Genomic DNA, 26454 nt, shown 5'->3' with positions numbered 1-26454 from the left:
ATGAGATGTACGAGGACGTGCAAAGCAGAAGGCTGCGTAACGCTAGGAGGTCCAATAACACGGATGTGGATATGAGATGCACCTCCGAAAATAAGCGAATACAGAAGGTAGACGACAGACGGAGACAGAGTAAGACAATACAGTCGTGTGCACAGCAGGACAGGGTTTCTCGGGATGCAGGACATTCATAGCTCATAGCAGTCAGACGAGTACAGCAAGAAAAGCAGGAAAACACTTCACAGAATCTTCATCCGTTCGTTTGGCACTCACCACGGGCCCGCACTAACGTTCCCCCACGTCTGGCCGCTCTCTGTGCTCGCAGCGACAGACCGCCCATCGAGCCCGTCCAACTCGTCGTCCACCAACTCCGCCCATGTCTTCTTCCTCCCGTCGACGTTGCTCCCCGCTACCCTCGTTGCCCTCGCAGCCTTGACCGCGTCTGTGCTACCCCACGGCCCGTCAGTGTTGGCGTCGGCATTGACGCCAGCGTTTGCACCCCAACCAGCACCCTCGCTCGCCGCGACGGACCGAGTTTCCCCGTTGTCGCTGATGCTCCGGCCGCTGTTAGACCAACTGTCGTGGTTCCGACGTACCGACGACGCAGAGATGGATGGGGCCTTGCCCCACGCGCCAAATTCGCGGGTAGGGCAGGGGCTATCGGGTGCGCGCGCCGGGGCGGCAGACTTCACTTGGCCAGCAGTCGGCCAGTCATCGTCACCGTCACCAGTCTCAGTGCGCGAGCCAATCGACCAGCCACCGTTGTTCCGCCGCACAGATGACGCGGAGATCGACGGCGCCTTGCCCCATGCGCCCCATGCTTTCGTATTGCTCGCGGCAGCGTTGACGTTCGACACAGGGGCGGGGTTGCGGCGAGGAGCTGCCTTCACCGGAGTTACCCCCCAGTCGTTCCCCTTCTGCTTCACCTCGGGGCCCCAGGGCGTGTCGGACATGATTCCCCAGCCGACGCTCGAGGGCGCGACCGAGTGCGAATCGTCATCGTCGTCTTGTCGGCGCGAAGGCGTCGGGGTGACTCGTCCGTCACGGCCATGTTCTACAACAGGCGAGACGGGCGTGGACCTGGGCATGGCGGCAGCAGACGCACCAGGTTTGAGGTGCGGGGGGAGCTGGCGTGGGGCTCCAGCGCGCAAGTGCGGCGGGGGCGAACGCGCGCCCGATGGGCTCGTCGCGCCGCTCGCAGTCCCGGACGCGGACATGGGAGTGCTCGTGCCGGACAAGTTCTGCCTTGCGTTCTTCTTCTCGCGCTTTGCGGCCGCCTTCTCGCGCTCCTTGCGGATCTCCTCCAGGCGGTCGCGCTTGCGCTTCTGGGCGAGCTGGATCGCGTAGTCACGGCAGATGCCCTTCTTGCAGACGATGTGGTGCACTTTGCAGAGCTCGGGATTCTTCGCGGCAGCCTTCTTTATGCCTTCGTCGTCTTCTTCATCGTCGTCCTCGTCGAGGCCGTCGTCAGGTGGGACGTAGTCGTTCCAGAGTGACCGCACCTCCACCTCCTTGTCGAGGATAGTCGCGTATTTCGCCTCTAGGGCGTCGCCCGCTAGGGTTTCGCTGTCAGCCACAGTGTAGTACACATCCTCATCTTCGTCATCAACTCCGCCGTTCAGAGTCAAAGCCTCGAGCGCACTTTGGACGTTCTCGCTGACCATGCCGACACGTGGAAACTCATCGCCATCGAAGTCATCCGTCGGAGTGAGGACCGCAGCGTCACTAATCGTCGATCCGCTGCTACTGCTCGTAGAGGGACTTCCCCTGGCGAGCCCAGGGGGTACACTCAGAGAAAGTGGAATGGTCGGACCACTGCTCCCTAGGTAAGAGGGATGAGGAATGGGAAGATATAGTGGCAAGAGGAACTTACGGGCCTGCATAGCTGCTGGGCCTGGAGTGACTATCTCCGACCTGCCATTGCGGGTCCAAGCTCGGATCTGCTTCACGGAGTCCTGCTTCTGCTTCCACTCTTGCCATTCGGGCGTACCGACAACGGGCGCTGGCCGGGGCGGCGGAGGAGGCGGGAAGCTCTGAGTTGGCAACGGACGACAGAGATCGTTTTGGATGACGTCTCTTCCGGGCTTCGGGACGTCGCAATAGTATGTCGACGGGTAAGGGACAACGAAACTGCACGGCCAGCGGGTGTTCAGCTAGAGCCAGTACTTACTCTTCAGGGCAGACGCACGCTTTCGTAGGTTTCAGGAACCACCCGTCCTCCACGTCGATGCGCAGCCATCCTGTACGCAACATCAGATGTGGAACAAGGTAAAGTGCAAGAAGGCTCACCGTTCTTTTGCACGTCACGGTCTGATCCGTATGTACAGTAGTATACCCCGGACACTGTCTCTTCGTGGCCCTTGGAGTTTTTCAAGAACTCAGACCATTTGTGTAGCCCAAGCAACACCCTGAAGCTTGGAAGCGACTCGTCGACTTCGACGATAATGCATCCTGGGGACTAACAGAGCGAACGCTACGGGTGAACACATGACCCGCTCGTCTGTCCACGCTGTGAACCTACTGTTGGTTTGTGATAGAATGCGCGAAGATATCTGGGGCCGATGCTGGGGCCAATGCATGCCGCGATCCACTGCGCGAAAAGCTCGCGAGGTTTGGGGAGGTACATGTTCGGGCGAAATGGATACGGGTTGACGACGGTTAGATACTTTGCTCCATCGTCAATCTCAGGCGTGGGAAGACGCTTAGGCATCTTATTGATGCGTCTATACGTGTTGTGGCGGGCGTGTCCCTAGGGCCGTCGAAGACGTTGGAGGAGAGAGCCAAGTCGTGCTCGCGGGCAGGGATGCGCACGTACAAGTAGGCCCGTTCAATCTGATAGAAGCTCATCAGGGTCCCATCATCGGGAAGTAAAGTGTCTTTACAAATACATCAATTGTGAGGTAAGATCTGTCAATGATAAGGCCTAAGGTTGAATCCCTACTACAGTCGACACCCTCCTAACCCATACCCCTGGTAACCCATAAACTCCCGAAACCCATAGGATTTTGGCTTTCCCAAGTCGGGATAGGGGGAATTCGACCCCATAACCCATAGGCCCCTGGTACCCAATAACCCATAGCTTTCTAGGGCCCAAAACCCATACGGTAATAGGGCTCACATTGAGATTACGCTCATCGATAACCTTTGCAATACTCGATGCATGCTTCCCAGAGTCCTCCCAGTGTCCATCCATGCTCCGACCACGTTGTGGGTAGGTGAGTCTGTTCGAAATCTCATAGCGCTCTCTCAAAGGGTCAGTAGACGCCTTTCCAGCGCTCGCTAACTGGGACTAATCAGGGGCGCTTATGAGGCGCTTAAGTTCTCGTAGCCCATAACCCCTCAAAACCCATATATTCGGGCCTGTCCCGAGGGCTATGGGTTAAGAGGGTGTCGACTGTACATAAGTAAGCACCATCAATTCACCGAACGACTTAGGATGCTGTGTTTCGGCTTGCCGCTTGGTCTGATCCGCCAACCAGCACTTGACCCTGCGTACACGCCATACCAGGTGAACATGGACTTTCGCTCCGCAAGCTTGCCGCGAACGTTTCGAAAAGCGACCGGAAAGGCCGTCCAAATTACCGCAGGTTGACGTCTCGAAGCAGGACATTTTCCCATGGTCACCGCTTCCATTGCTTCGCGTGTGCTGGTCATAAGTGGGGCATCCGAGAGAACGAGCAGAGGGTATGTCATTCTAGGGTTGCAGGCGGACATGCGGAATGTCCTTCATTCGGTGAGGTCGTGCCGAGATGATTGCCACTCAAATGTTGAACAGCTGATGCCCAGCTGCAGCATTTAGAAGTCGGCCGTCCATAGATCGTCATGTCGCGGGAAAAGCAACGCTCCGGGTGGTGATAATTTTGATTCATTTTCTCTTCATGGCGGGAGAGGAAAGACTCCTAATGAACGACCTTCGAGGTAGTGATCAAGGTGGGAGATACTTAAGCGAGGCCTTGTCCTCAGAGTCCTACTTAGCTCTTTATCGCTTTAATGGCAGAGGGCTGAACGTGAAACACTTGCTGCAGGCCGCTTTGTTCGCATTGTACCAGCGCCACTCCACTTCAGCTAAGTTGCTACGGTACAATGCGGTAGGTCATGATATGGCCTGTCTCATATAAGGCTCATTCAGTTGTCATCTCACGTCCACCCCACATTTGCTAACCGGTGCTCAAGACTCACATCCTACTACGTCGAGAAGTTCTGCGACGCCGTATAGCCTCCGAAGATGCCGAAACGTGCAGCAACGCCACCTCCTGCGGACGATACTCAATACTTTACGGTCGTCAATCCGTACCCCCAACTGCCTCAGTTGGGCACTGAGGACAGCAAGACGGTCGCGCGATGGATCGCATGCATCATCGGACAGGAAAACCTGTACGCTTTCTATCACAAGCCCAATGTACGGCTTTCCTTCATCCTCCGCTGTCTGAACGGCTGATCAGAAGTCTCACAACAGTCTCCGAACGTGGTCATCATCGAGGTGCCGAAGGATGGCTTCCTTGATTTACGCCTTCTTCTCGGCGAGCATCGTTGGAGTGAATTCCTCAAGGCCCCGAGTGAGAAGAGCGCGAGCGAAGTCTCGAAGATCTTCCCGTGCAAGATGACTACACAACGGTCCATTGAGAAAGTGATGTGGCTTAGGAGAGATATCCAATCCTCTTGGTTCCGCAACTGGAACCCCGAGAGGGATAGGTAAGTCTCCCCGCCTCTGCGCCCAGTCGACTATCTGACGTCGCCGGCCGCAGCAACGTCGTCTATCCATACCCCCTGCCACGCTTCTGCACGCCGCCTCTGGACAAGGACATCTCGCGCAACCCCTTGTGTCGTCCTCTCCCCGCCAGCCTGTTCCACAATGACGCCAGCAGCACGAACAGACCTATCCTTGCCCCCTTCGCACGGCCCGCCGCAATTACTACCGCCGCGACGTCTGCATATCCCAACCGCAGCACTCCGGTTTTCACTCCGCTATCTGAGCCATTCGACGACTCTGAATCCCAGTCAGAAGATTGGGTGCCCATGCCTGCTATTCTCACGCCACCGGGCCTTGCCCCTCGCTTTGTCCCGGCGATCCACGGGGCCGACATCCCAAAGGGCGATTGCGTCGTCGAGGGCTCAAGTGCCGTCCCCTCCGAAGATGTAGAGACACTCTGGGCAGGCTATGGTGAGACGGACGCGCCGCTAGACCCAGAGCTGTGCGAGGTACACGGCGTGATGTGCTCTAGGGGGGTCTGTCGTGCTCGTGCGCGGCGCAAGCGTCAAGAGGAGATGGAGAAGCGGATGAAGCGAATGCAGGAAGAGAAGGAGGCGCGGAACAAGCGCCGAGAGCGGGAGCGCGGACGCGACAAAGACCGCGAGAGGCGCTCAGCGCACTCGGGCTCGGATGTCGCGAGCGACAGCGCAAGCGCGAGCGACGCCTCGTCCGAGGCGTCCAGTCGTGCTGGGTCTGCAAGTCCCGAGAGGGATACCGCGGTCGAGCGGCTGCGCGATGACATTCCACTCACGACGGTCAAGGGCAAGTTCATCCGTGCCTCGTCGTCCCCTGGTGCACGCGGCCCTGCGACGAATCCAGAGCCGAGGGCTCTTCCGCCCCACCTACGCAAGGGCGCGAGCAAGCTCGTCGGGGCCGTATCATCTGCGCCTCCGTTGGTATCTACGCCCACCGCCTCCACGCACATCCCATCTGCAGTATCCCCTATACCCTCTGGAACCATCGACACCGACGTGCGCTCTGTGTCTCCTGCAAAACCTAGCAAGAGCCTTGACGTTGAACAGCTGAACATATCAGGGTTAGAGCTATCGCCGGACAGGCTAGCGAAGAAGCCGTCTGCCAAGGTTCCGATACGGAGCCATATCGGAGCGTCCAACGACTCTACGATGACGGCGGCAGTATTTCAGGGCTCGTCAAAGCAAGCCCAGCCTGTGCAGAGCGCGCGAGCACGGTGGGCGGATATGGTTGATGAGGACGAGCTTGGCACTCAAAGCGAGGATGAGAATGCGGACGAGGATGAGGAGGACGTCGGGTTGCCACGTGGGGTCACTGTCATCCCCGTCATGAGGGTGCGGGAGGAGGATACAGAGTCGGTCACCAGTGCATGGTCCGACGCGGAGCCGTTCTGAGCTGTTGTATGGGGCCGCAAGAGCCTCGCTCGTAGATGTCACTCTGTTGTTTTTGTTCGAATAATGCCCTGATTGTGTTGAGGTCGGCCCATCACAAGTCTAGCCGACCTGTTGTAGCCTACGGAATCCTACCGTACACGTGAAGGTATGACAAGGAGCCGAACACCCTGGTATCTGTCGTCGCTATCATACACAGTCATTTCAAGCTCTCTCCATGTTTCTCCAGCCAGCGACGAGTGACGTTTGGGAGCGGGCAAGCGGTCGACTCCCCTTTACCATCTGTTTGCTGGTACATTGCCCAGCAGCATCTGTACAGCTTGCGAACATAGTCATCACATTTCTCGGGGCTATACGTGTTCTTCTTCAAGCACGCTTGCAAGGAGCATGCTGCAAGTACAATTTGACGTAAGCTTTTCACGCAGAGTTTCTTTTGGCGTTGAGAGATCGTGGCACGCACCTTCTTGCTGGCAAAGTGGATCTACGAATTTCTGCGATGAGTTATCAGCAATGAGTCCAGCCGTGCACTGTTGTTTAGACTGACCGACATCTCTGTGGCAGTGGCTGCAACCTAACATGTAAACCTACAATCAGTGGAGCGAAGGGGATTGCGGGTTATGACTTCATCAAAGGCGCTTAGGCTTCTAAATACGGTCTCTCTTGAATCATATATAGAATTCCGGGCGCGTAGTGCCTTGCGTGCGATCTTTGATGGCGTCACTGCGTACAGCAACATATGTTGTATGTCAATCTGGGTATGTTTCGGTTATACAGAGCAGTTACGAGTCTGAGTTGGCCGATAGTCAGCCGTCTTCGCCGAAACAAGGAACGAAAGCCGCGGCGACTCCCGCTGGCCCGGTCTTTACCCAGTGGCTTGCCATTATTTGACGAGCATTAGTGTACATATTGCTACGATTTGTGCCGTGAGAGCATCGCATTCTCGGTCGACCCTTGCGCGGAACGTGTGCGAAGGGCAAATTCCGAGGCAGTTCACAGCGACAGAGGTACAAGAACAGCCTAAGTAAGCACATATTGTGGTCGTCACGCACGTGTCAAGACCTGTTGAGGCGCGCAGGCCGATTCCAATCGGCAAGCTTGGTAGACCGTAGACCACCACATCCATTGACAATCGTCCAAAACATCCGCTTTCAGCTTCCTCGTTCACGTTCATTCACGAACCATGCTAGTGCTAGAGAGCTCGGGATAGCTTGGAGTCAATTATACGCGAGTTGCTCCGAATTGCATCGCTCCTGGTTGCGGGGACGTGCTACATGCGTCGCGCATAGTAGCTGAGGTCACTGTTTAAGTGGGTGTGTAGCTCAAAGAACCTATATTTTGCTCCTGGACTGAGGGACTGCAATTTTGTAGGATGTGATGAGAAAATCGTCGCCTTGTATTCGGCCTCCATGTTTCCACGGCGCTCAAGTACAAGGGCTCAAGAGGGCCCCGGCCTTTGTAATGCAGAAGTGTGCGCCGCGAGGCTGCAGTGAACCAGGACACCGATGCTTCGCAACGCGTTGAAAGTCTTGTACTGCCTTGACAGATCGTTGAGAGACATGCATCCCATCCGGGCCATCCCTCGGAACATGTTGAAGTAGCCGCCCCGCTGTTCTGCAATCCCCTAGGGATCTCTCCGTCCTTTCTCTCGTGTCACTGCTGGGCTTCCTCTCGTGCTGACCATGGCCACGAGAATCATCTGTCGGCGAGAGTACGAAGAGCTCGTGCAGGAGCGAGAACCCCCTTTCGCGGAGGTGGTCTATGTCCTCACCACGCCGCCGCCGGGCTCCAAGCCATGGGACCTGAGTTCTTGCCTCTCTCGCTACATGGCCCTTCTCGCCTACACTCTCATTCATCCCAAGCAGGCGGCGCTATGGGCAGATAACAGGTGGAAGATTGGCGAGACAATCGAGGAGGCGACATACGCGGAAGTCCGGCGCGAATGGGAAGCAGTCGCAATATCTCGCGTCCAATACGCGTTCACCGTGGCGAGATTGTTCGTGTTCGCGCCGCAAGGGCCGGGGGAACGTGCGAGGAGAGCGTTTTTGCGGCAGAGCCCAGTAACTGGCCCACCGAAAGATGGGTGAGTCTGCGGTCCGCTGATGCATCCTCACCGACGTGACGCGTTTTCCCCAGCGTCATTCGCGTCAAATGGTACCCAGATGTCGAATCTGTCAGGGTGTGGCCGGAAGGCTTTGGGCAACTGTGGATGGATGTGCCTGTCGATGAGACGGGATGCGCGGACCTGAGAGTGATCAAAGATTCTTGGGGCATGGAGAACTGCTTCGTACGCGCCTTGACTATTTTCTTCTGTCTCCAGATGACGTCAACTCCAATCTGAGCCAGGTTATCGATGCTAATCGTGACAGGCTGGCTCTGTGGCGGCACCCAGTCGAAAAGCTCAGCGCGCTTGCCATCAATGTCCTGCTCAGCGATGGCCACAGAGTCATTGGAGTTGTTGGTACGTTCCTGCTAGATGTCAAGTGTGGACAGGCTCATTGAGCATGTTGAACACAGAGCGTCCCTCTCAGCCGTTGCTGGCCGCCCGGCAATATCGTGCCTACGTCAGGTACCATATGCGACCCTTCGTCTCTGAAACTATCCCGCGACTTCTTGGGTTGACTGTGGCAAGGCTACTACTTGTCCTGTCCAACCTGGCCATTGGCATCCCCTACTTCCTATGGTTCCTCCTGAGCTGTTCCCCCTACATCCTCTTCCGCACGTTGGAGATCGCGCTACTTGCTTTGTACGCAGTCGGCGCCATCGTCTTGAGAGATTTGGAGGAGCTGGTGTATGTCCTGGTGGGCTACGCCGCCCCTCCTGCATGGGTGTTCAGGTCCGCCGGGCGATGGCTCGTCGCTGGCCTTGAGGCGGCGTTCCTAACGGACGAGGAGATCAACAGACGGACGAGGGAGGGGTCGGAGATGCTAGAGCAGTGATAAAGCAAATGTTCGTTATTGGGGTGTACGAGACTTATCACTTGTGCGGACGTTATATTGCTTCCCCTCTATGCTCTATCTTCATGTCCACCTATGCTTATGCTTCACTCTATGGATCCTTTATGCTAGGGATATGACATACATCTCTACACGTTGTATATGGCATGACGCCCCCCACGAGCGTGCCCTTGCACTGTATACCGGGCCACACTTACTCCGGACTTAATCAGTGTACGGCCATCGGCCGCTTCAGGTTTTTCGTCAAAGGCCGTGTTAAGAGCTCGGCCACGACAGTTCGTAAGTATCGTGTGCTGTGTTCGGGATTGAATCTGGAGATCGACCAGCACCCGTAGGTTCGAATCCACTGCCCAACGTTCAAAAGTTCAGCTTTGAAAAACGCGTGATCAGGGACATTCGGCTTGAGCAGGACCGCAATTTAGGGGCCGTGGATGCCATCCAAGCAAAGGAAGGTATCCTGTATCTACGACCAAAATAAATATATGCGGCGATTGGTATGGGATTACAATGCAGGTCTTCCAAATGCGTCCATATCGCGTGGGCAGCAGTAACGTCAAGTCCTAGTCCAATCATGTAGAAGCCCGTGCCCGAGAGCCCTGCTACCACCATGACACGTCTAATTACCACCCTCGCGCCTACCTTCGTGTCATGAAGCCGGGCACGGTGGCCCTTACGACACATGCGGTACGGAAGGCGATTGAGGGGGCGAGGCATCGTGTGGAGACGGTAACATCTCAGTCGACTCCCTCTGTACCTGCGCCAACAGCTCATGCACCGATCCCCAAGAGACTCTACTACTGGACACCCGCTCCGCAGACTCAGGCGGCTCGGCTGCAGGACGCCCCTCATCCTGCTCTTGCCACCCCGGCTGTAACGAATCTCGCACAGCCTGCAAAGGAGGCGACTCAGGAAGAGACAACGCCAGCGTGACGGGAGAAACCTCGGACGGGTTCTCCTCGAGCGTGGGCATGGGTCTGTACGCATCTGCAACGCGGATCTGGCCTGTGGGGGACTCAACCTGCGAGTCGCCCCGCTCGCGCTCTCCTGGTCTGGAAGAAGAATCTGTGAGGGCGTCCGGGACAACATTGTGCCAGGGCGAGTAGCTCGCGAGCACGTTCGGGACCCAGGTGCTCGCACGCCGGAGGTTGGCTGCCTTCGACGACGAGCCTGAAGCCGAAGCCGATCCCGAAGACAGAGAGCTCTGCCGTGCCGGCCGACCCGGGTCTGACGTGGGACGGCCAGTTTGGCAGGAGGAGCCGCGAGAGAGGGTGAAGCCGGAGGACGTGTGACCGCCCTCAGTAGATAGCTTCCGCGAGAATAGGTTGCGTGAGAAATCGTCGAGCCCGGCAGTGTTGATACTCGCCGGTGAGCCGAGTCTCGAGTCACTTGGGGATGTGATGTCGGATGATGTGGAAGCTGGGAGCGAAGGCTCCCGAGGCGATGGCGTGTCGACAGTGCTCGTGTCTGACCGCGGTCCGACGGTGGATGGGGACTGGCGAGAGACGGAGACAGTGGACAGGGTCATCGAGATGGGCGAGACTGGCTTGATGTGCGGAAGAGGGGATGTGGACATGGTCGCAAAAGGCCGACCGAGAGAGGAGGATCCGGAGGAAGCACTGAGCGGGGGGCCCTCGTTGTTTGGTGGCGGATGATATCCGTCGGCAGGAGAGGAGATGACCTGATTGGACTCACGGACGAACGCTATTTGGAGCGAAGGAAATCTTCCCTTCCGTCCTCCTCCCGACGTGGTGAACTGTATCCGGGGCAACTGGATGCGCTCGAAGATCGATGGCGTGTGGGACAGAGAGGGCTCCGGCATGGAAATAGGTGCACCCCCTTCACCATCGTAGGATGGTCGCTCTACAACGACCTGATGTTCAGGGAACATGGGTGGGACTGGGACACGAGTCGGGGTAGAGCGCGTCCTCTGGCGGTCAGGTTCTCCCCACTCATTCGTCGGCCCATTCGACAAACTCCTTCCATGTGTCGGGAACGTCGGTGTTTGACCAGAGAGACTCCGGCCGTGCGACATCGTGGGCGGTTTTGGTGGTACTGGAGGCGTCATGTCGCTCGCGCGTAGCAGGGATACATGTGCTTCTGGGTCATCCGCATGCGACCTCATGAACCGCTGCCGCATTTCAGGTCTATGCGGGTCCTGGCGTAGGTATCTCCGCCGTCGGTACACAAACACGGCGAACGTGAAGAGGGCGGACCCGACAACTATGATAATGACCGCACTCGCCGTCCGCCATCCTGTAGAGACCTAGAGTGTAGAAGCGGGCCGCCCTCAGTCAGTTACACCTCACGCTGCGCGCCACATAGACACGTACTGCGCACTCACCATGGAGCTGAATAATCAAGGGTCTTGGGAACTTACTGGACGCAAGGTGGCCGCATACGACTTCGTGAAAGAATTGGAAAAACCCAAGGCAGTTAACGCCGGCTAGTATGACCACAACCTAGAGGTGAGAAGGAAAGAGACGCACCCCCGCGGACGTCCGCTGTATCAGCATAGCGCACAGCTCATCGCCTTGGCGGCCTTCGCGATGGTCCGAACTGCCGACGGTCAGATCCAACGCTAACCGACCATTCGTCCACCTTCATTCTTTCCCATTAAAGCATATTATAATTAGCGCATGCGGTAGCCAGACAACACTTTCCGCAGATCGAAGGCAGGCTGGGGTAGTATGTACGAGCATCAATGACAGTTGAATGAAGAGGAGCATTCAGATAGGATGACGGAGCGGTGTCGAGGCTGTTCTCGGTGGTGGCACCGTGGTGCAATCCGGTAACCGAGACCTGCCGGCGGTACCATGGCGCCACATGCTGAGGCTCCTCCTGGAAGCCCAGTGCGTGCTTGTACTTGCACATTCGAGTCCCCAGGTCAGATGCGACAGGCCGCAAATGCATCGATATCCTTAGAGGTTCGGGGCCCAATTTATCGGATGTGGTTACCAAGGATCTCTGTATCTCCCTCCCTCCGAACTTCGAAGCGAAGGGATAGAGATGGATCCTTGTAGAAAGAGGGCGTGGAGTCATATGCACATACATGGACTAGGTTGGGCATTGTGAAGTCTAAGTCTAAGTACTCGTTTGACCCTCCCGTGTATCTCTTGACCCACTTTTGACCCGCACGCGACGACTGTGTCCCCAATTGCCATGGCACTCAAGAGATGAGCCAGCCTATATCGTTTCCTAGATTGTCTCTAATCAAACCGCATCTGAGTTCTATTTCTTCCCAAGTACAATGACCAAGCCACCGAGGACTGCACCATGACTAAGTTCCTCCAGCGGGCCGGCTTAGAGAGATTGCTGCCAGACATTCAGGAATGTTCAAGCTGCTGACTGATCCAGTGCTGACATCATAGTCTCCACATCTGGGATGAAGTATACTCTCAGGCCGTTGTGGCCCACAGGACTATATAGCTACCCTGAAATCCGTCATTTGGACTACTACATCGTTAGAAGTCACAAGATATCATGGTCAAATACGTCCTTACAGGAGCAACGGGTGCCCTCGGGTCACAGGTGTTCAAGTACCTCCTCAGACTTGTCCCAGGTATGTGAATAGCGAATAGTCTACGCCGTATGTATCCCTCTGATCGATGTCGTTTCGCATTTACGCAGCCTCCGATGTCATTGTGTCCTTGTACAACCCCGCCGGGGCGACAGCCGAAATCACGAATTCTGGTGTCGAGATTCGCCGCGGCAACTATAGCGAACCCACCTCGCTGGATGCCGCGTTTGCTAGCGCAGACAAGCTCCTCCTCGTCTCCTACCCGAGCATCGCGCACGCAGAGCGCGTCGCGGCCCACAAGAACGCTATCGACGCGGCCAAGCGTGTTGGGATCAAGCACTTGTACTACACCTCGCTCGCGTTCGCTTCAGACAGCAAGGCCGAGGTCATGCAAGCGCACCTGGACACGGAGAAGTACCTAAAGGAGAGCGGGCTGACGTATACCATCATAAGGGAGGGGATCTACAGCGAGAGTTACCCGCTCTACTTTGGGTTCTGGAGCCCTGCGGAGGAGAGCGACGAGGTGCTTGTGCCCTACAGTGACGGAGGGATTGCTTGGGTGTCGCGAGAAGACCTCGGAGAGGGCACTGCCAAGATCATGGTCGAGGTGGGAGATGCACTGACTCGTACGACGTTTGAAATGCTCAACGTGATCACATACAGGGCGGATATGAAAATGAGACCCGCCTACTTTCGGGCTCACAATCGATCACTCTCGCGCAGATCGCGGAGAAAGTCTCACAAATCGTCGGGCGTAACCTCAAACTCGTCATCGGCACCGAGGACGAATACGTTCGGCGAAACCGCGGCAAGCACGGACCTCGAGGAGAGGAGGAATTCCTGCGGAAATGGGCAACGACGTTCAAAGCGCTCCAGAGAGGCGAGTTGGACGTCGTGGACCCGTTACTGCAGCAGATTCTTAGGAGGCCCTTGAAGCCATTCGAGGAAAGCTTGAAGGAGGTTTTGGACATCCATCGGTCAGTGGTGGATCGATATGCCAAATAGATTTCGTTTCACACTCAGCGGATCTATGAGCGATTGAGTGCTGTACGCTACTTTGATTATGAATGGTATCGCAAAGCGTCTTCAGATCGACACAAACAACACCTTAGTTATCCTAAGGGAATATCTGCTTTCCTTCCCCACCATCCAATTTGTACCTCTCCACGCCCTCTTCAGGCCCCCAAGGAACCTCTTCCTCCCAATGACTCACAACGACACACGCCTGTTCCTCCGTCAGCCCCCCACCTCCATCACGGAGATATCGATGCGCTGCCTGCACCATTGCTTTGTCCATCCCCGCCCACGCCTCATCCAACAAGACAAGCGGCGGCGCGCCCACCAGCGCACGCATCAGCAGCACCATCGACTGCTCCCCGGGCGACAGCTCCGCAAAAGACTGCTTGAAGAATTCTTCATCTGGCAGTGTCTCCGGGTGCGCATGCCACTGACTGGGGCCGAGGTTGCGCATCACCTCGTGCATGCGGCTGACGCGCCATTCCTCCTCCGCCCCGCCGGCCAGCAGAGGCTCTCCGTCCCTGCCCGTCCCGACCCCCCGCTGGCCTTTAGGTACGAACCCGCCGTCGAACCCAGTCCCAATCGTGTCCCAAACCGTGAGACCCCGCCTACGGGGGTACGCGTTAAATAGCTCGGGGGAAACACGCCCGATGCGCCTGTGCAAGAACGGCGTAGCCCACTCCGCGCGCTGGCGATCGAACAAACGTAGGTTGTCGGACTGCGTGTACGACTGCGGGTGTTCGCCCGTGAGGAGCGCCAAGAGCGTCGTCTTGCCTGCGCCGTTCTCGCCGATGAGATGCCAGCGTGAGTTCGCGCGGATCGTCCAATTGATAGACGACAGTATCTTGCGAGGGCCGTACTCGACGTTCACACTGGTGATATCAATGAGCGCGTCGCCCTTGGTGCGTTCCCTGTAAGCGTCCTCCCTCTTGTGCGTCGCCGAGGACGACGCAAGCGGCGCGGAGGGAGTGAAGAGGTTCGGATAGACCTCCTCTTTCTTCCCGGCGTGCACCTTGCCGCCATCCTCGATGAGGGCTACGTGTGTCGTCCAGTCGGGCAGCGGATCTTGCGCACGAAGTCCCATGATGACATGGGGTGAGCCTGGCTTCCTCTTGAGTTCCTCAAGCAGCGCGAGCAGGATTGCACGAGATTGCACGTCAAGTCCAGCTGCGAGTAGGAACGTTATGAGCTGCTGTCATGTTGGAGGTATCCTTGAGGGGGTATATCAAAGTTGCCGCTATGCGCCGCACCGTAGGAAGAGTACAGTCGCGAAAGTGTTCTTGCAATAACAATGAAAGTGGAGCGTACATGCAGAAAGCATAGCAAAATCCGAGATACTCACTGAATGGTTCATCTAACAGCAACAACCTCGGGTCCTCCAAGAACGCCTTCGCGATTCTTGCCCGCCTCGTCTGCCCGTTGCTCAATGCAACCATCGGCAAGTCCAGCAGGTTCGTCAGCCGCAGCCTCCCGGACAGGAACTCAAACCACGCCTGCCTCCTCTCCTTCGCCTCCCTATCCGCCTCTGTCTGTGGCTCACTCTCCGCGTTTTCGACCAGGTCCGGGATCGCGAGCGGGTGCAGCGGCTTCGCGATGTCCGGGAAGAATGTCTCTCGCAACGTCTGCCGGTCACCCTCCCTCACCGCGCCGTACCGCGCCGTGAAGTCGTAGAACCCGTCACCCGTTGCCTTGCCCCGATGAGCGAACCGCACCATCTGCACAAACCTATGCGGGTCTGCATCCTCCAGGAACGGGAAGAGCCCTCCGGGTGGCGGAGCGGGAGGCGAGAGACGATGCGTACCGGTGAGTGCGCCAAACAAGGCGGCCTTGCCTGCCGCCGCGTCGGCGCTGACGACGGCCCAGGACTCGTGCGGATGAACAACGAGGGAAATGGAGTGTAAGGTGGGCGTTTGCGAGCCGAGTTCGTAGATGGTGGAGTTGGGAATGTTGATTATAGGTAGAGTAGAGACATAGCCTGATAACAACCGGACGTGAGGGAGATGAGGTAGACGTTGGAGAGCCTTAGGCCATCGCATCCCGTTTGAGGACCGTTTTAGACAAGGCTGGCGCGAAATGGTAGAGACGGAGTGGTGGTCCAGAAGAAATGTCTCCCACACGCTTAAAGTGACTCCCTTGATTGGAGTGACAAGGTTACTCGACAAGGCCACCGTGGGATGCTCCGACACAACTCTCAAAGGAGAGAAGGGCCGATGGTAGTCGGAGGTCAACGTGTCAACGTTCGATGTCGTCAAGTTCGCGTCTTAGGTGTAGTGGTACGGGATATCTGAAGTCAATACCCGCTGTGTGTGCTATAGCACGATCGAGAAATTTGTTTTGCAAGCATAGTGTATTGCTTTGGTGCATGGGCGTATGGCATTATGCGGTATGCATACATGGAACATGTCATGGGACGGCGGCAGACGTAGCACCAATGGCTCAGAGTACATATGCATCCCGGCAGTGTGAAGTGAAGAGTGCAAGGGGATACGATGAGATGACAGCGACGAACAGACAAGGTAGATGCATTTAGATGAAGCCAATCTATAGGAGAAGCACATGTCAATTATGTGGCATTAGGTTGGACTGTACCTACAACATACCTTGTTCGCGACGTCGAGCGCGTCGTGGTCGGCCGTCAGGCGAACGTACGCCTTCTTTGTGCCATCGGGGCTAAGCCGATGGATATGTGAGCGGCGAAGCCAAAGACTTGCACTGGTCAGACATACCGGATCAGGGTGTTGACCTTGGCGGCCTGGACATCATAGAGCTTCTTCACGGCATCCTTGATCTGACGCTTGTTCGCGCGAATGTCAGTGATGAAGACGAGGGTATTGTGCTCCTCAATCTTCTTCATGGCCGACTCCGTGTTCAGCGGCGACACGATCGTCCTGAACTGGTCCATCCGGGGAGCATGAGGAATGGACTTCCGGGGGTACTTGGGGTTACGGGGGAGGCGGAGAGTCTTGGGGCGGTGGAAAGAGACTGAGTAGCGCACTTTGCGCGCAGCGTGTGCGTGCGTGCCGTGAAGCGCGGCCTTTTTCGCGGCCTTGGCCTTCGCGTCCTTGTCCGACGCTGTGTGAGAGCGTGTGCGCATAAGATGAGAAAGGAACGGAGAGGGGTAGGAGACACACCCTTGGTCGCCTTACCCTTCGGAGTCTTCGTGGTGGCCATTGGTGATTGTCTTGATCTGCAAGAAAGGCGCAGTGTCAGCGACGGCTTCAGGCACCTTGCGCGGAAGTTTGCGTGAAGGCTCTCGACGTGAAGCTGGTCCAACCGTATCCCCCTTCCTGCAATTGACCTGAATGAAGCCTTCAGGTGCGAGTCCGTCCTGCTCCAAATCCGGCCCTTTCAATCCGTCATCCAGAGTGCCATCCATCCATCCAACGTCTCATACTGGCCGAATCCTTCCCAAAAGTCTCCTATCACGTCGAGAGCCTTCTGCATGACCTGTACGAGCAAAATCTGCGGATACATAAGGATACTCACCTTGACGATGCCGCCTGTGCTGTGGATGGCAGATTTTTGGCTGGCGCACAACATTCAGAGGCCGTGACCGCGTTATGACGGGCGTCACAATCGTCACACAAGGTCTCGGGCCGCTATCCGAACGTGCGTCATGGTGGGCTCCTCACCTCCGCCAACGACGACGACGTCCACCTGCACGACTCCTGGCCTTACACACATGCTCGCGTAGCCAATTGAGGAACTTTTCATAACTTACCACCTCGTCGTAGAACATCAGCCATGCTTGAAAGACTGGCCTCCCCGTTCAAGTTCACCGCCGCCTCGGTCGCTGCTGTCGCAGTCGTCATTTACGCTGCCTTGTTCACCAGTGTTCTCGTATTCGACGACTTGCCTCGCGTTCCGAAGAACACTTGCGGCCTGGACCTTGATCGTGCATATGAGGCGTTGAGCGTGGTACGTCACACCCTCTGTGAGTTTGTTTTGAGTATCGAGCAATAGGTTACTCTGCAAGGACTCGCCCCGTCTCTCGCACGCTGCTAGTGACCTATGCTGCCCGCTGGCGGGGACAGTACCTTATACTCTGTTTTTGCGAGTTCTATGTTGACTCTTCATCCGAGGCATTCGCAGACTCGAGCCCAGTCCTGTGCCGCTTGGGGAGCATAGTCAGCCACTGAGTAAATTGGGGGGGGGGGAGGTCAGAGTGGGCGACTCCTGGGTTTGCCCAGATTGAAGATAGAAAGCGCAAAAGAATCCGAGAGGGGTTTTACCACCCTCCTTCGCCTCACAACGATCCTTCATTGACATCTCGTATATGCATGGTTCGTGCAACCAAAAGCAGACGCAAATTCAGCCTTTCTGGAGCCAAAGCTCCTCCAGAGTCGCTCAACGCGTCCGCTTTCCCGCAAGTAGTTTCGGCTATGAAGTTGAACTGGGATCGCCATCAGAATCGGCCAGAATAGCTCACTCTGACCTCCCCTGTTAACATTCGATCTGGTTTCCAGCATCAGACCCTTCTATCATGAGCAAACCGCTCACCGCCAGTCTGCCGAATGATCTTGACCTGACGCTGTAGCCTTTTTAGATCACTTCGCGTCCCCACCCGTTCATATCCCATGCAAACGACGACGTGCGAGAGTATATCCTGGCCCGTCTCAAGCCGCTCGCGGACAGCCACGACTACGTTCATCTCTCAGATGATAGGACGTCGAATGTCACCTACATCGCTGCCAAGGACCACGCCGTATACTTTGAGGGCACGAATGTCCTGCTTCAGATCGACGGAACAGACACCCGTCTCACGTCTCGCGACTCCAAGCCTGACGGCGTCCTCTTCTCGTGCCACTACGATTCTGTCTCGACTGCGCCTGGCGCCACGGATGACGGTATGGGTGTCGTGACCGTGCTCGAAATGGCGGAGTACTTTGCGCATCCGGAGCGCCGCCCACGCAGGACGGCGATATTCTTCTTCAACAACGGCGAAGAAGACCAGCTGAACGGTGCACACGCGTACTTTGAGCATCCTTGGTCGAACGTGGCGTCAACGTTCATCAACTTGGAGGGAGCTGCATCGGGAGGGTGAGTACGCGCGCGAACACAGTCGTTGAATATCGCTGATTCAGGCGTATGCAGTCGCCCGGTCGTCTTCCGCTCTACTTCGCTGGGAGTCGCCCAGTCCCTCCTCCACTCTGCCGTGCAGCACCCACACGGAAACGTCTTGACGTCCGACGCGTTCTCAGCGGGACTCATCCGAAGCTCGACCGACTATGAGATATATGCGCGCGGCGTCGAGGGGGAAGCCGAAGGATTGCAAGGGTTCGACTTTGCGTTTTACAAGAACCGCGCATACTACCACACTCGGCGAGACTCAATACCCGGAATGGGCCACGGCGAAGGGAGGAAGGCACTCTGGTCTATGATGGAGCTTGTGCGCGGATCCGCGTTGGGCTTGTTGAATGGCGATGATTCGGGCAAGGATGTCAGGCGCTCGGTATACTTCGACAGTAAGTCGGGCGCGCTAATTTATGAGTTCGCTCGCTGACTACGTGCAGTACTCGGACGAAGTCTTGTATTGTTCTCAATGGACGCAGTCTACGTCTTCAACATTGTCTTCCTCATCATCGGGCCCATGAGCGCTGTCGGATTGTTGGCTTGGGTCATTCTGAGCGCCAAGCATCACTCTTGTACGCCTCCATACCTGGCTATATACACATGTCTCGCTGACTACCTTCCCAGCTGTCGACTCCGTGTCGGAAAACGTCGTGCCGCCTGGCTTTGCAGGGAAGTTGAAGGTCGCAGTCAAGGCTCTGGCAGGATGGGAGCGTTTCTGGCTCGCGCTCATCGTCAGCGTACTTGTGCATACGGCTCTCGTTACTGCGTTCGTGAAGCTGAACCCCTATGTACGTTCTGGTGACTTTCCTTCTTACGCTCTTCTTGACTGAGGCGGCTTGCAGACCGTGCACTCCGGCGGATACACGGTGCTAGCGGTCTTCCTTGCGACATCCTACCTCGCGCTTGTCGTGCCCCTCCAAGCCCTTCACTACTTCCTCCCGCCCACCTTCGTCTCACAGAAGCTGGCCGTCACGCTATCCCTGTACTCGTTCTCCTGGCTATTGCTTCTGGTATCTACTGTCGCCATCTCCACGAAGCACCTCGGATCGCTCTATTGGGTCAACCCGCTGTACCTAGGCGCGTGGCTGGCGGTCGTGCTGGAGCTGGTCCGCGCAGGCCGGATCGGCGATCCGGGCAACGAGCGTGGCTACAAGAGCGAGCTCTTCAGCACCCACGAGGAGCGCGAGGCCCAGGCCGAGGGTGAGGTTTCTGGCCGGCGCCTGGTGAGGGGGGTGCTGTACGAGGCGCCCTCGCAGCAGGAGGACGGACAGACGAACGGTGACCATGCGGAGGCAGGAGAGGAGGTTGAGACCGCCCCTACGGAGATCACGCCCCTCATGCACCAACACCGTCGGATTTCGCACGGCGGTGGGGAATATGTTACTCTGGACTCGCCGGAGGCGATTGAGCTTGCGGGTAAGCAAAGGGAAGAGTATGGGTGGTGGATCGCGCAGATACTCGTGCTGGTGCCTGCGACGGTGATATTGGTATTACAGCTGGAGGTGTTGCTGTTAAACGCATTGCAACATACCCTGGTCGACGGAAGCAGTCCCGCGTTGGGTGAGTTCGCTGTCCCGGTTTGTAAGCATGCTGGATCCCTGAGCTCACCTTGTGATGCAGTGTATAAATTACTTGCGCTGTTCTCCGTGCTGGTCTTCGTTCCGGTCACGCCATTCGCGCACAAGCTGCCTCAGTCCCTTAACGCAGCCGTTGCCGCGCTCCTTGTTGTCCTTCTGGTTGGATCGTGGACCACCTTCCCGTTCACCCAGGTTGCTCCCTTCCGTGTGTATTTCCAGCAGTCCGTCGAGGTCACTTCGAGTATCTCCTCTCCCGGCCTTGCCATCAATCCACTGGTCTCCACGCGCGCAGACGCACATCACTCTACTGTCGTCAGCGCCGAAACGACGCTGACAGGCTTGAAAGGCTACATCGACCGCTACATCACGTCCGGCATTCCTTCGTCCTGGAACGCCAACGTGTCCTGCGATCCCAAGGGCCTCCGACCAGATCTCATGACCTGTAAATGGGCGACGGGTCTCCTCCCTAGCCCTTACGGAAATGTCTCCGTCCCCCCCGGTGCCCCATCGGCTTCTCACCGTGTGCACTGGCTGGACGTTGAAACGGAGCGGCTGAATGCGACGCGCGCTCTGATCTCGATTCGTGGCGAGAACACGCGCGGGTGCAGGCTGTACTTTGACCAGCCCATCAATTACATCGACATTCGCTCGAGCGGGAGGTTTCAGCAGCCAGGCAAGCTCCAGGGCGGGTACGAGATGCCTCAGGGCGGCGTAAAGGAGGCGCGGTTGTGGAGTCGGACGTGGGGGAAGACGTTTGTCGTCGAAGTTGGATGGGAACCCGAGTCGTCCGGAGGCTCGGGCGAGCCAGAATTAAGCGGGCGCGCGGCGTGTGACTGGGCAGAGTACGCAAGCGCGGCGCAGGGCCAGAGCAGGAGCGGGACGATCCCGGCGTTCGAAGAAGTTAAAGCGTTCTTGCCCCTTTGGGCGCTGCCGACGAAGTTGGCGGATGGGTTGGTGGAGGTCTGGACGAAATTCGTGGTTTGAGGACGACATTGTGTACGTTTTCGTCTGTGTAGGTTGGTTGTCTATCTCGTGTTCAAGATGCGGGGGATCTGTCTAGTGCCCAGGCGGGCTGGATGAACACGCGCGTATCCCGCCGCCGCCGTTGTACATTTCTGTTTAGTAACATCCGGGGAACGTTAGATTTCCAGTATGGTTGCACCGCAGTCAAGCCGTGTAAGTATGGCGCCGCGGTGTGCACTGTGGTATGGCAAACGCCCAAATTTTTTTACAGCGATGTGCAGAATGATACGGAAAACGCATTTCGCGGGGGACCAGCGCTCATAGAGACGCTGAGGGTCACGGGACTCAAACGCTGACCGCTGTGACTTTGTTACTCATCGTTACAGGGACATGACAATCGCCAATGAAGCACAAAATGTGGCTCCTCTTCACTGAACGAATCAGTGGGGCTTCATGGAACATCGGTTATGCATCATATATTCTAATCTTATCTCTCTGCTCTCCTCATTGCCATGTTAAGCCTTTGGGGACCGTCCTGGAGGGCAACTGTGACCAGGATAATGCTCGGTCTCCGGCTCCTTCCGGGTGCCCCACAGCCCGGCACAGCGCTTGGGTCTCCGAGCGCCCAACAGACGCTGGCTCACAAAAATGCGTTTTCCGTATCATTGTGCACATCGCTGTAAGCGAAAAAACCTCCAGAGGCACTAATCGACCCCCCTTTACTGGTGGCGAGTCCCAAGCACTTATCTCGAGGTGAAAGTGCCCCAAGGATATCTTGGTGATAGTTTGGGAAGGGTTATAGGTAACTCAGAGAACTCCGATATCGTTTTGACGCCCAGGCGCGACGTGCACGGGGAGCACGATGACAAGCCTCCGGAGGCGCGCTTGGACGTAGCTGTAAACGAAATCTCTCGGGGAAATCCGTAAAGCACAAAGTTCGACGCGTAGTTGAGCCGATACACTGTGGCGCCATACACGGCTTGACCATGGTGCAAACATACTGGAAAACTGACGTTCTGAACATCCGAGTTGCATAGTCAGTTCCCAGTTCTCGGTTTGGACACGCTACCTACTTGCAGCGTTCTTGGTGGGATCTGTACCCTTGAGTCCTTATGTAGCAGTTTGTGTGTCGGAGATATCTGCATGAAGTCCTCGGTAATCCTTGGGATAACCCGTTGGGAGTATGCAGTCATTCATGACAGTTCCCCTGCATTTATCTCGTCCCAAAGGATGAGCGGATCCTAGAGGTACAAACGATGACTGAAGTCTTCGCCTGCACTAGCCTGCTGAAGCACGGCGCTCCGATGTTCTCGGAAGGACCCGCATGATGACGAGAGAGCGTTAGCATGAGGACTTGCACTCTACCTTTACATCCTGCCTACGCTCTAACAGTCGTCGGCGTCGACGATCTAATGGTCCTCCAGGTTCTCTACACAGCAGTAACAGCAGTACTACCAGTCAGGTACTGGCCCCATGCCGCCGTCGCCGCTGCAGTCGTGGTCGTGATCTACGCGTATGCGCAGGGACGCTCTACTACACGAGAGCGCGACCTCCATGCGCGAGTCATTCTACTCACGGTGAGTGCTCCTTCCTCATCTATAACACTAGAAGTATGATGCAACGCGGGGGTGGAAGGAAGGACTGCCATGCTATCTGAAAGGTAGCTGAATGTTGGATGGATCCAGGTTTACCTGTCGCTCTTCTGACTATACCCGTACTTGGTTTGACTCGGGACGGGTATATGGTCGGATGTCCTGGTGGAGTATACGGGTTGACCCCGCGGAGGGGTTGCAGGGTTGAGCCCTTCGGGCACGATGTATGTTCAATGGGTCAGGAGCTGCAGCAGGCTCAGCTGCATAGCAATGTCGAGTTTCTGGCTATGGGGTCTGTCCTAATGCCGTCGTTGCGGCGCCGGATGTCCTTCGAGGACGGCCGAACCTGGTCTCCCTGTTCATACTCGCGCAATGATGACGATTCTCTGCGGGGCCAGAACAAAAGCATGACGACTCGAAAGAGTTTGCATGAAGGAAGGGGAAAGTTTACTCAGTCCCATGTTCCAGCTGCACCTCGCTAGACTTTCGGTATGAAATGTAAGCAACGGCGGTATCCACCTACTAGTTCGGATCTCACTCAGGTCTAGCCCGCGCTTACCTGTTCCGTACATCCCTAGCTGGATGACCTGTGCAGATACTCGAGCTCGTGGGAATCCACTCACGCAAGTGTGAGCAAGAATGGCGGAGAACTATCCTGTTTCTCGTGGCTTCTTCGCAGACTCGCGATCTTGGTCAGACCGCGCGCGGGAGTCTGCGGACCCGTCTCGCCCGCAGTACCCAATCGCCCGCAATTGAAAGAACTGTGCTAACCGAAATTTACAGGGACCGTTTACGCCATTAGGGCTCGTTGCGCTGACAGCTCTTGCAGAACGAGGTGCGAACGTCATTGCGCTATCGCCGTACCCATTATCGCATCCGGTTCCCTCCCTAATCCTTCCTCTGCTCCGCTCAACGACGAAGAATGAAAATATATATGCCGAACATTGCGACTTGACATCCGTTACCTCCATCCGCAAGTTCTGCACAGCTTTCCTTACCCAGAACGACACCCGCATAGATGCGCTCGTCTTCGCCCACGAATATCCAAGCATAGGACGCACCTGGTTCTGCGGTGGGAAAGCCCGCACAGACAAGGAGCGACGGGAGTCAGAGCAGCGGGAATCTGCTTCCCTCGCATCGTTTCTCATCACCACTCTTCTCCTTCCAGCACTGCTCGTCGCGCCCGTAGAACGGGACATCCGCGTCATCTCGGTCGTGAATCCATTCTACGCCGCCGCTCTGCCGACGTTTCCCGCATTCCTCCAGTCTACCCCCACGTCACTACCACCCCCCCAGCCTCTAGTCATCGCCGAGGGCCACCGATCACTTCGGACTATCATCTTCACCTGCCACCTGCAGCGCATCCTCGACTCCCTCCCAAACCGGAAGGCGGAGAAGTCTGACAAACCCCCCGTTCCCCACCCTTCCAACATCCTCGCCGTGTCCGCCTGCCCGGGCATCAGCCGTCGCGACACTATTGCGCCCTTCCTCGGCGTGGGCGACCGCGGGTGGTCGCTTGCGTACATGGCGCTCTTCCTACCTCTGTTCCTCTTCACGAAGTCTTCCGAGTCGGCGTTGCAGACCGTCCTGCATTGTCTATTCTTGCCCACACCTCTCAAGCGCGCCCAGCTGAAGGTCGACGCCGCGGCGGACGAGGAGCTGCGGAAAACCCAAGCGGAGGCCGCGGGGTCCGCGGACGCATCGGAGTCTACGGCTGAGACGCGAGCGCGCCGAGCGACAACGATCGCGAACGTCGAGGTGCTCAAGCCAGGGGCGCTCTACCGCGAATGTGCGGTTGTGCGACTCGACGTGCCGCGGCCTGCCATCTTGCCCTCAGCAGCCAAGGAGGGCAAGAAGTCGGTGGCGGAGGACATCTTGGAGGATGATGGGGAGTTCGGCGGGGAGGCTGTGGGAAGGGCTGTGTGGGAGTGGTATGAGGCGCGGCTGAAGGAATGGGAGGCGAAGGATAAGGAGCGGGAGGAGGCGAAGGATGCTATTGCAAAGGAGAAGGCGGAGGCGGACCCAGCGGCGAATGGACAAGGGCAGGGAGATCGGACGACGACGGCTGTAGAGGGTATTGCGACAACAGCGACGAGCTAATGATTTGAGCTGGACACTATCCGTATGGTATGTGCCCGTGATGTATAGGTTTACTTGACTAAGCCTATAGATAATCGCTCTCTATTCGACTGTGCAGGCTACAGTCTGCTATGCGCAAGTCTTCTATCCAGGAGATGAATGCTCGACCGAGGATACCGTTGGCCCAAGCTGCGCTAGGCCCTTGACGAGCATCGACCGCGAGCGTACATGTACTTTGAGGATACCACTACCCGCCTCGTTCGCCTTCTGCGTTGTACAACCCACCTCCGCACCATCGTGTTCGGCGCGGAGCATGCTCGCCTAGGATGACGCTTCTCACAAATATGATATCGTCGTACTGTACTTGAGCTTCACCAAGCTTGAATCACCACAGCGCCGGTAGGATACCCCACTGCAGCTACTTGATTCCATGACTTCGATCACCGTTATGAACGGAAGAAGATTTACAACGTTGCTGCGCGCAGATGGTCTCGTTGAGGCGAACAGTCCACAAGGTGCCCACTACGGCTTGTGGGCTTGACTGTACCGGAACTTAGGCCTTAGGAGTGGCAGGTAGCCACAGCGTCCGTGTCTTTTACAAGTCCGGAGGGTGGTCTTGATCAGGCGGGACCTTTGTGTCTGCATTGGACGCGGCCTCGGCCCACATCTCGTCTCTTCTTGAAGACACAGCGGCATAGAGGTGAATTGGGTGGAGGAAGAAGGGTCGGATCTTTCACGACTGCATATGCTTGAACGAGTAGGCGACTCGGAGGCCGACACAGGGAAAAATAGGTGCGTTGTGATGTCTGAAGAATCGTTGTAGCACCTCTTGTACGTTTAGACCGCACACGACGACTGTACTGTATGTAAGAATCATCTCAACATCTTCAGTCGCCTATCGTAAGGTGAGGGCACGGGCTGAGCTGCACCTCCGGCAATTCTTCTGAGCAGGCGTCTTTCATGTTGCCGCCCGTGGCAAACGGCAAATCCTGCGCTTGGTCCGTGCGCATCTCAATGAGGTATATAAACCCTCCTGAGTCACCCTTGCAACTCATACTTACCTTGATGGCACGCGCCCCTTCATGTCCCAGGGTTCGTGGGCCGTGGGGGCCTCCCATAGCACGGCGACCTTTAGTCTCGGCTCCAGACGTTCCACAGCCCTCTCTGCCCCGGCACTCGATGCTTCGCTACGCTCAGCAAGCCCTGGGAGGGAGGGGGACGGATTAGGAAGGAGGAATTGATGGAAAGGATCGTGAATGGATCTGAAGAGGGGGAAACGAGCGCCGGGGGAGAGAGGGCTGTAGAACGTCTGGTGCATTTGGGGCTCGGCAGAGGGTACCGTGACAATCAGTCACTCCACGTGCGCTGACTAATTCCACGCGAGGAGCTGATCGCTCTGTACCTGCGCGCGCACATCGCGACCAAACGCTCACCAACTTTGTGCTACCTACATTCTCTCTTACTGTGCTTGTCTCTGTAATCACTATGCGACACACATTCTTTTGACCTATCTATCTTGGCATAACAATGTCCTCTCTCTCCGCTATCAAGACGCGCTCCGCCCGCCACGA

The 26454-nt window shown here is 56.8% G+C and overlaps 13 protein-coding genes across 13 annotated transcripts; 6 read left to right on the top strand and 7 right to left on the bottom strand.

The window, feature by feature from the left end:
- Positions 1-266: 266 nt before the first annotated feature.
- On the bottom strand, positions 267-1880 carry DICSQDRAFT_147655 (uncharacterized protein; the record flags this gene model as incomplete). The annotated part of the gene is made up of 2 exons (XM_007366425.1): positions 267-1819; positions 1871-1880. 2 exons carry the CDS (start codon positions 1878-1880, stop codon positions 267-269), a joined length of 1563 nt encoding a protein of 520 aa, XP_007366487.1.
- A 283-nt stretch (positions 1881-2163) lies between these two features.
- Positions 2164-2443, bottom strand: DICSQDRAFT_62275 (uncharacterized protein; the record flags this gene model as incomplete). Its single annotated transcript, XM_007366424.1, has 2 exons — positions 2164-2237; positions 2287-2443. Coding segments are annotated over 2 exons (231 nt in total), but the record flags the coding sequence as incomplete, so codon positions are not given.
- A 102-nt stretch (positions 2444-2545) lies between these two features.
- DICSQDRAFT_20920 (uncharacterized protein) lies at positions 2546-2707 on the bottom strand (the record flags this gene model as incomplete). Its single annotated transcript, XM_007366423.1, has 1 exon — positions 2546-2707. A coding segment is annotated over one exon (162 nt), but the record flags the coding sequence as incomplete, so codon positions are not given.
- A 1515-nt stretch (positions 2708-4222) lies between these two features.
- Positions 4223-6114, top strand: DICSQDRAFT_181155 (uncharacterized protein; the record flags this gene model as incomplete). The annotated part of the gene is made up of 3 exons (XM_007366422.1): positions 4223-4396; positions 4454-4689; positions 4743-6114. 3 exons carry the CDS (start codon positions 4223-4225, stop codon positions 6112-6114), a joined length of 1782 nt encoding a protein of 593 aa, XP_007366484.1.
- A 196-nt stretch (positions 6115-6310) lies between these two features.
- Positions 6311-6502, bottom strand: DICSQDRAFT_62413 (uncharacterized protein; the record flags this gene model as incomplete). The annotated part of the gene is made up of 1 exon (XM_007366421.1): positions 6311-6502. A coding segment is annotated over one exon (192 nt), but the record flags the coding sequence as incomplete, so codon positions are not given.
- Positions 6503-7599: 1097 nt separating this feature from the next.
- Positions 7600-9062, top strand: DICSQDRAFT_155591 (uncharacterized protein). Its single transcript, XM_007366420.1, has 4 exons — positions 7600-8191; positions 8245-8395; positions 8455-8569; positions 8626-9062. Exons 1-4 carry the CDS (start codon positions 7791-7793, stop codon positions 9045-9047), a joined length of 1089 nt encoding a protein of 362 aa, XP_007366482.1. The 5' UTR covers positions 7600-7790; the 3' UTR covers positions 9048-9062.
- A 479-nt stretch (positions 9063-9541) lies between these two features.
- DICSQDRAFT_137185 (uncharacterized protein) lies at positions 9542-11546 on the bottom strand. The gene is made up of 2 exons (XM_007366419.1): positions 11407-11546; positions 9542-11328 (listed from the first exon to the last, which is right to left on the bottom strand). The coding sequence occupies exon 2, from the start codon at positions 11095-11097 to the stop codon at positions 9736-9738; it is 1362 nt and encodes a 453-aa protein (XP_007366481.1). The 5' UTR covers positions 11098-11328; positions 11407-11546; the 3' UTR covers positions 9542-9735.
- A 999-nt stretch (positions 11547-12545) lies between these two features.
- DICSQDRAFT_62283 (NmrA-like family protein) lies at positions 12546-13587 on the top strand (the record flags this gene model as incomplete). Its single annotated transcript, XM_007366418.1, has 3 exons — positions 12546-12624; positions 12693-13183; positions 13246-13587. The coding sequence occupies 3 exons, from the start codon at positions 12546-12548 to the stop codon at positions 13585-13587; spliced, it is 912 nt and encodes a 303-aa protein (XP_007366480.1).
- A 112-nt stretch (positions 13588-13699) lies between these two features.
- DICSQDRAFT_62274 (P-loop containing nucleoside triphosphate hydrolase protein) lies at positions 13700-15635 on the bottom strand (the record flags this gene model as incomplete). The annotated part of the gene is made up of 2 exons (XM_007366417.1): positions 13700-14766; positions 14942-15635. The coding sequence occupies 2 exons, from the start codon at positions 15633-15635 to the stop codon at positions 13700-13702; spliced, it is 1761 nt and encodes a 586-aa protein (XP_007366479.1).
- Positions 15636-16125: 490 nt separating this feature from the next.
- Positions 16126-16770, bottom strand: DICSQDRAFT_170796 (uncharacterized protein; the record flags this gene model as incomplete). Its single annotated transcript, XM_007366416.1, has 4 exons — positions 16126-16140; positions 16200-16269; positions 16326-16671; positions 16731-16770. The coding sequence occupies 4 exons, from the start codon at positions 16768-16770 to the stop codon at positions 16126-16128; spliced, it is 471 nt and encodes a 156-aa protein (XP_007366478.1).
- Positions 16771-17233: 463 nt separating this feature from the next.
- On the top strand, positions 17234-21373 carry DICSQDRAFT_107043 (uncharacterized protein). Its single transcript, XM_007366415.1, has 7 exons — positions 17234-17517; positions 18146-18639; positions 18694-19064; positions 19113-19244; positions 19297-19460; positions 19515-20232; positions 20293-21373. Exons 1-7 carry the CDS (start codon positions 17344-17346, stop codon positions 21231-21233), a joined length of 2994 nt encoding a protein of 997 aa, XP_007366477.1. The 5' UTR covers positions 17234-17343; the 3' UTR covers positions 21234-21373.
- A 1251-nt stretch (positions 21374-22624) lies between these two features.
- On the top strand, positions 22625-24784 carry DICSQDRAFT_29488 (uncharacterized protein; the record flags this gene model as incomplete). The annotated part of the gene is made up of 2 exons (XM_007366414.1): positions 22625-22789; positions 23588-24784. Coding segments are annotated over 2 exons (1362 nt in total), but the record flags the coding sequence as incomplete, so codon positions are not given.
- Positions 24785-25935: 1151 nt separating this feature from the next.
- On the top strand, positions 25936-26124 carry DICSQDRAFT_62395 (uncharacterized protein; the record flags this gene model as incomplete). Its single annotated transcript, XM_007366413.1, has 1 exon — positions 25936-26124. A coding segment is annotated over one exon (189 nt), but the record flags the coding sequence as incomplete, so codon positions are not given.
- Between the last annotated feature and the right edge of the window lie 330 nt (positions 26125-26454).

Source organism: Dichomitus squalens (genome assembly GCF_000275845.1).
Source record: "Dichomitus squalens LYAD-421 SS1 unplaced genomic scaffold DICSQscaffold_18, whole genome shotgun sequence".
In the NCBI taxonomy this organism is placed as follows: domain Eukaryota; kingdom Fungi; phylum Basidiomycota; class Agaricomycetes; order Polyporales; family Polyporaceae; genus Dichomitus; species Dichomitus squalens.
The sequence above is the reverse complement of the archived record's forward strand: the minus strand, read 5'-3'. Positions and strand labels throughout refer to the sequence as shown.

Bases quoted from the DNA above. Each gene is read 5' to 3' on its own strand.
- DICSQDRAFT_137185 (XM_007366419.1), bottom strand. From the start codon at position 11,097: ATGTCGCACGGCCGGAGTCTCTCTGGTCAAACACCGACGTTCCCGACA.
- DICSQDRAFT_107043 (XM_007366415.1), top strand. From the start codon at position 17,344: ATGCTTGAAAGACTGGCCTCCCCGTTCAAGTTCACCGCCGCCTCGGTC. The intron at 17,518-18,145 runs GTACGTCACACC...TAGCCTTTTTAG, and splicing joins CATATGAGGCGTTGAGCGTG to ATCACTTCGCGTCCCCACCC. The intron at 19,461-19,514 runs GTACGTTCTGGT...GGCGGCTTGCAG, and splicing joins TCGTGAAGCTGAACCCCTAT to ACCGTGCACTCCGGCGGATA.
- DICSQDRAFT_155591 (XM_007366420.1), top strand. From the start codon at position 7,791: ATGGCCACGAGAATCATCTGTCGGCGAGAGTACGAAGAGCTCGTGCAG. The intron at 8,396-8,454 runs GTACGCGCCTTG...AATCTGAGCCAG, and splicing joins GGGGCATGGAGAACTGCTTC to GTTATCGATGCTAATCGTGA. The intron at 8,570-8,625 runs GTACGTTCCTGC...TGTTGAACACAG, and splicing joins CAGAGTCATTGGAGTTGTTG to AGCGTCCCTCTCAGCCGTTG.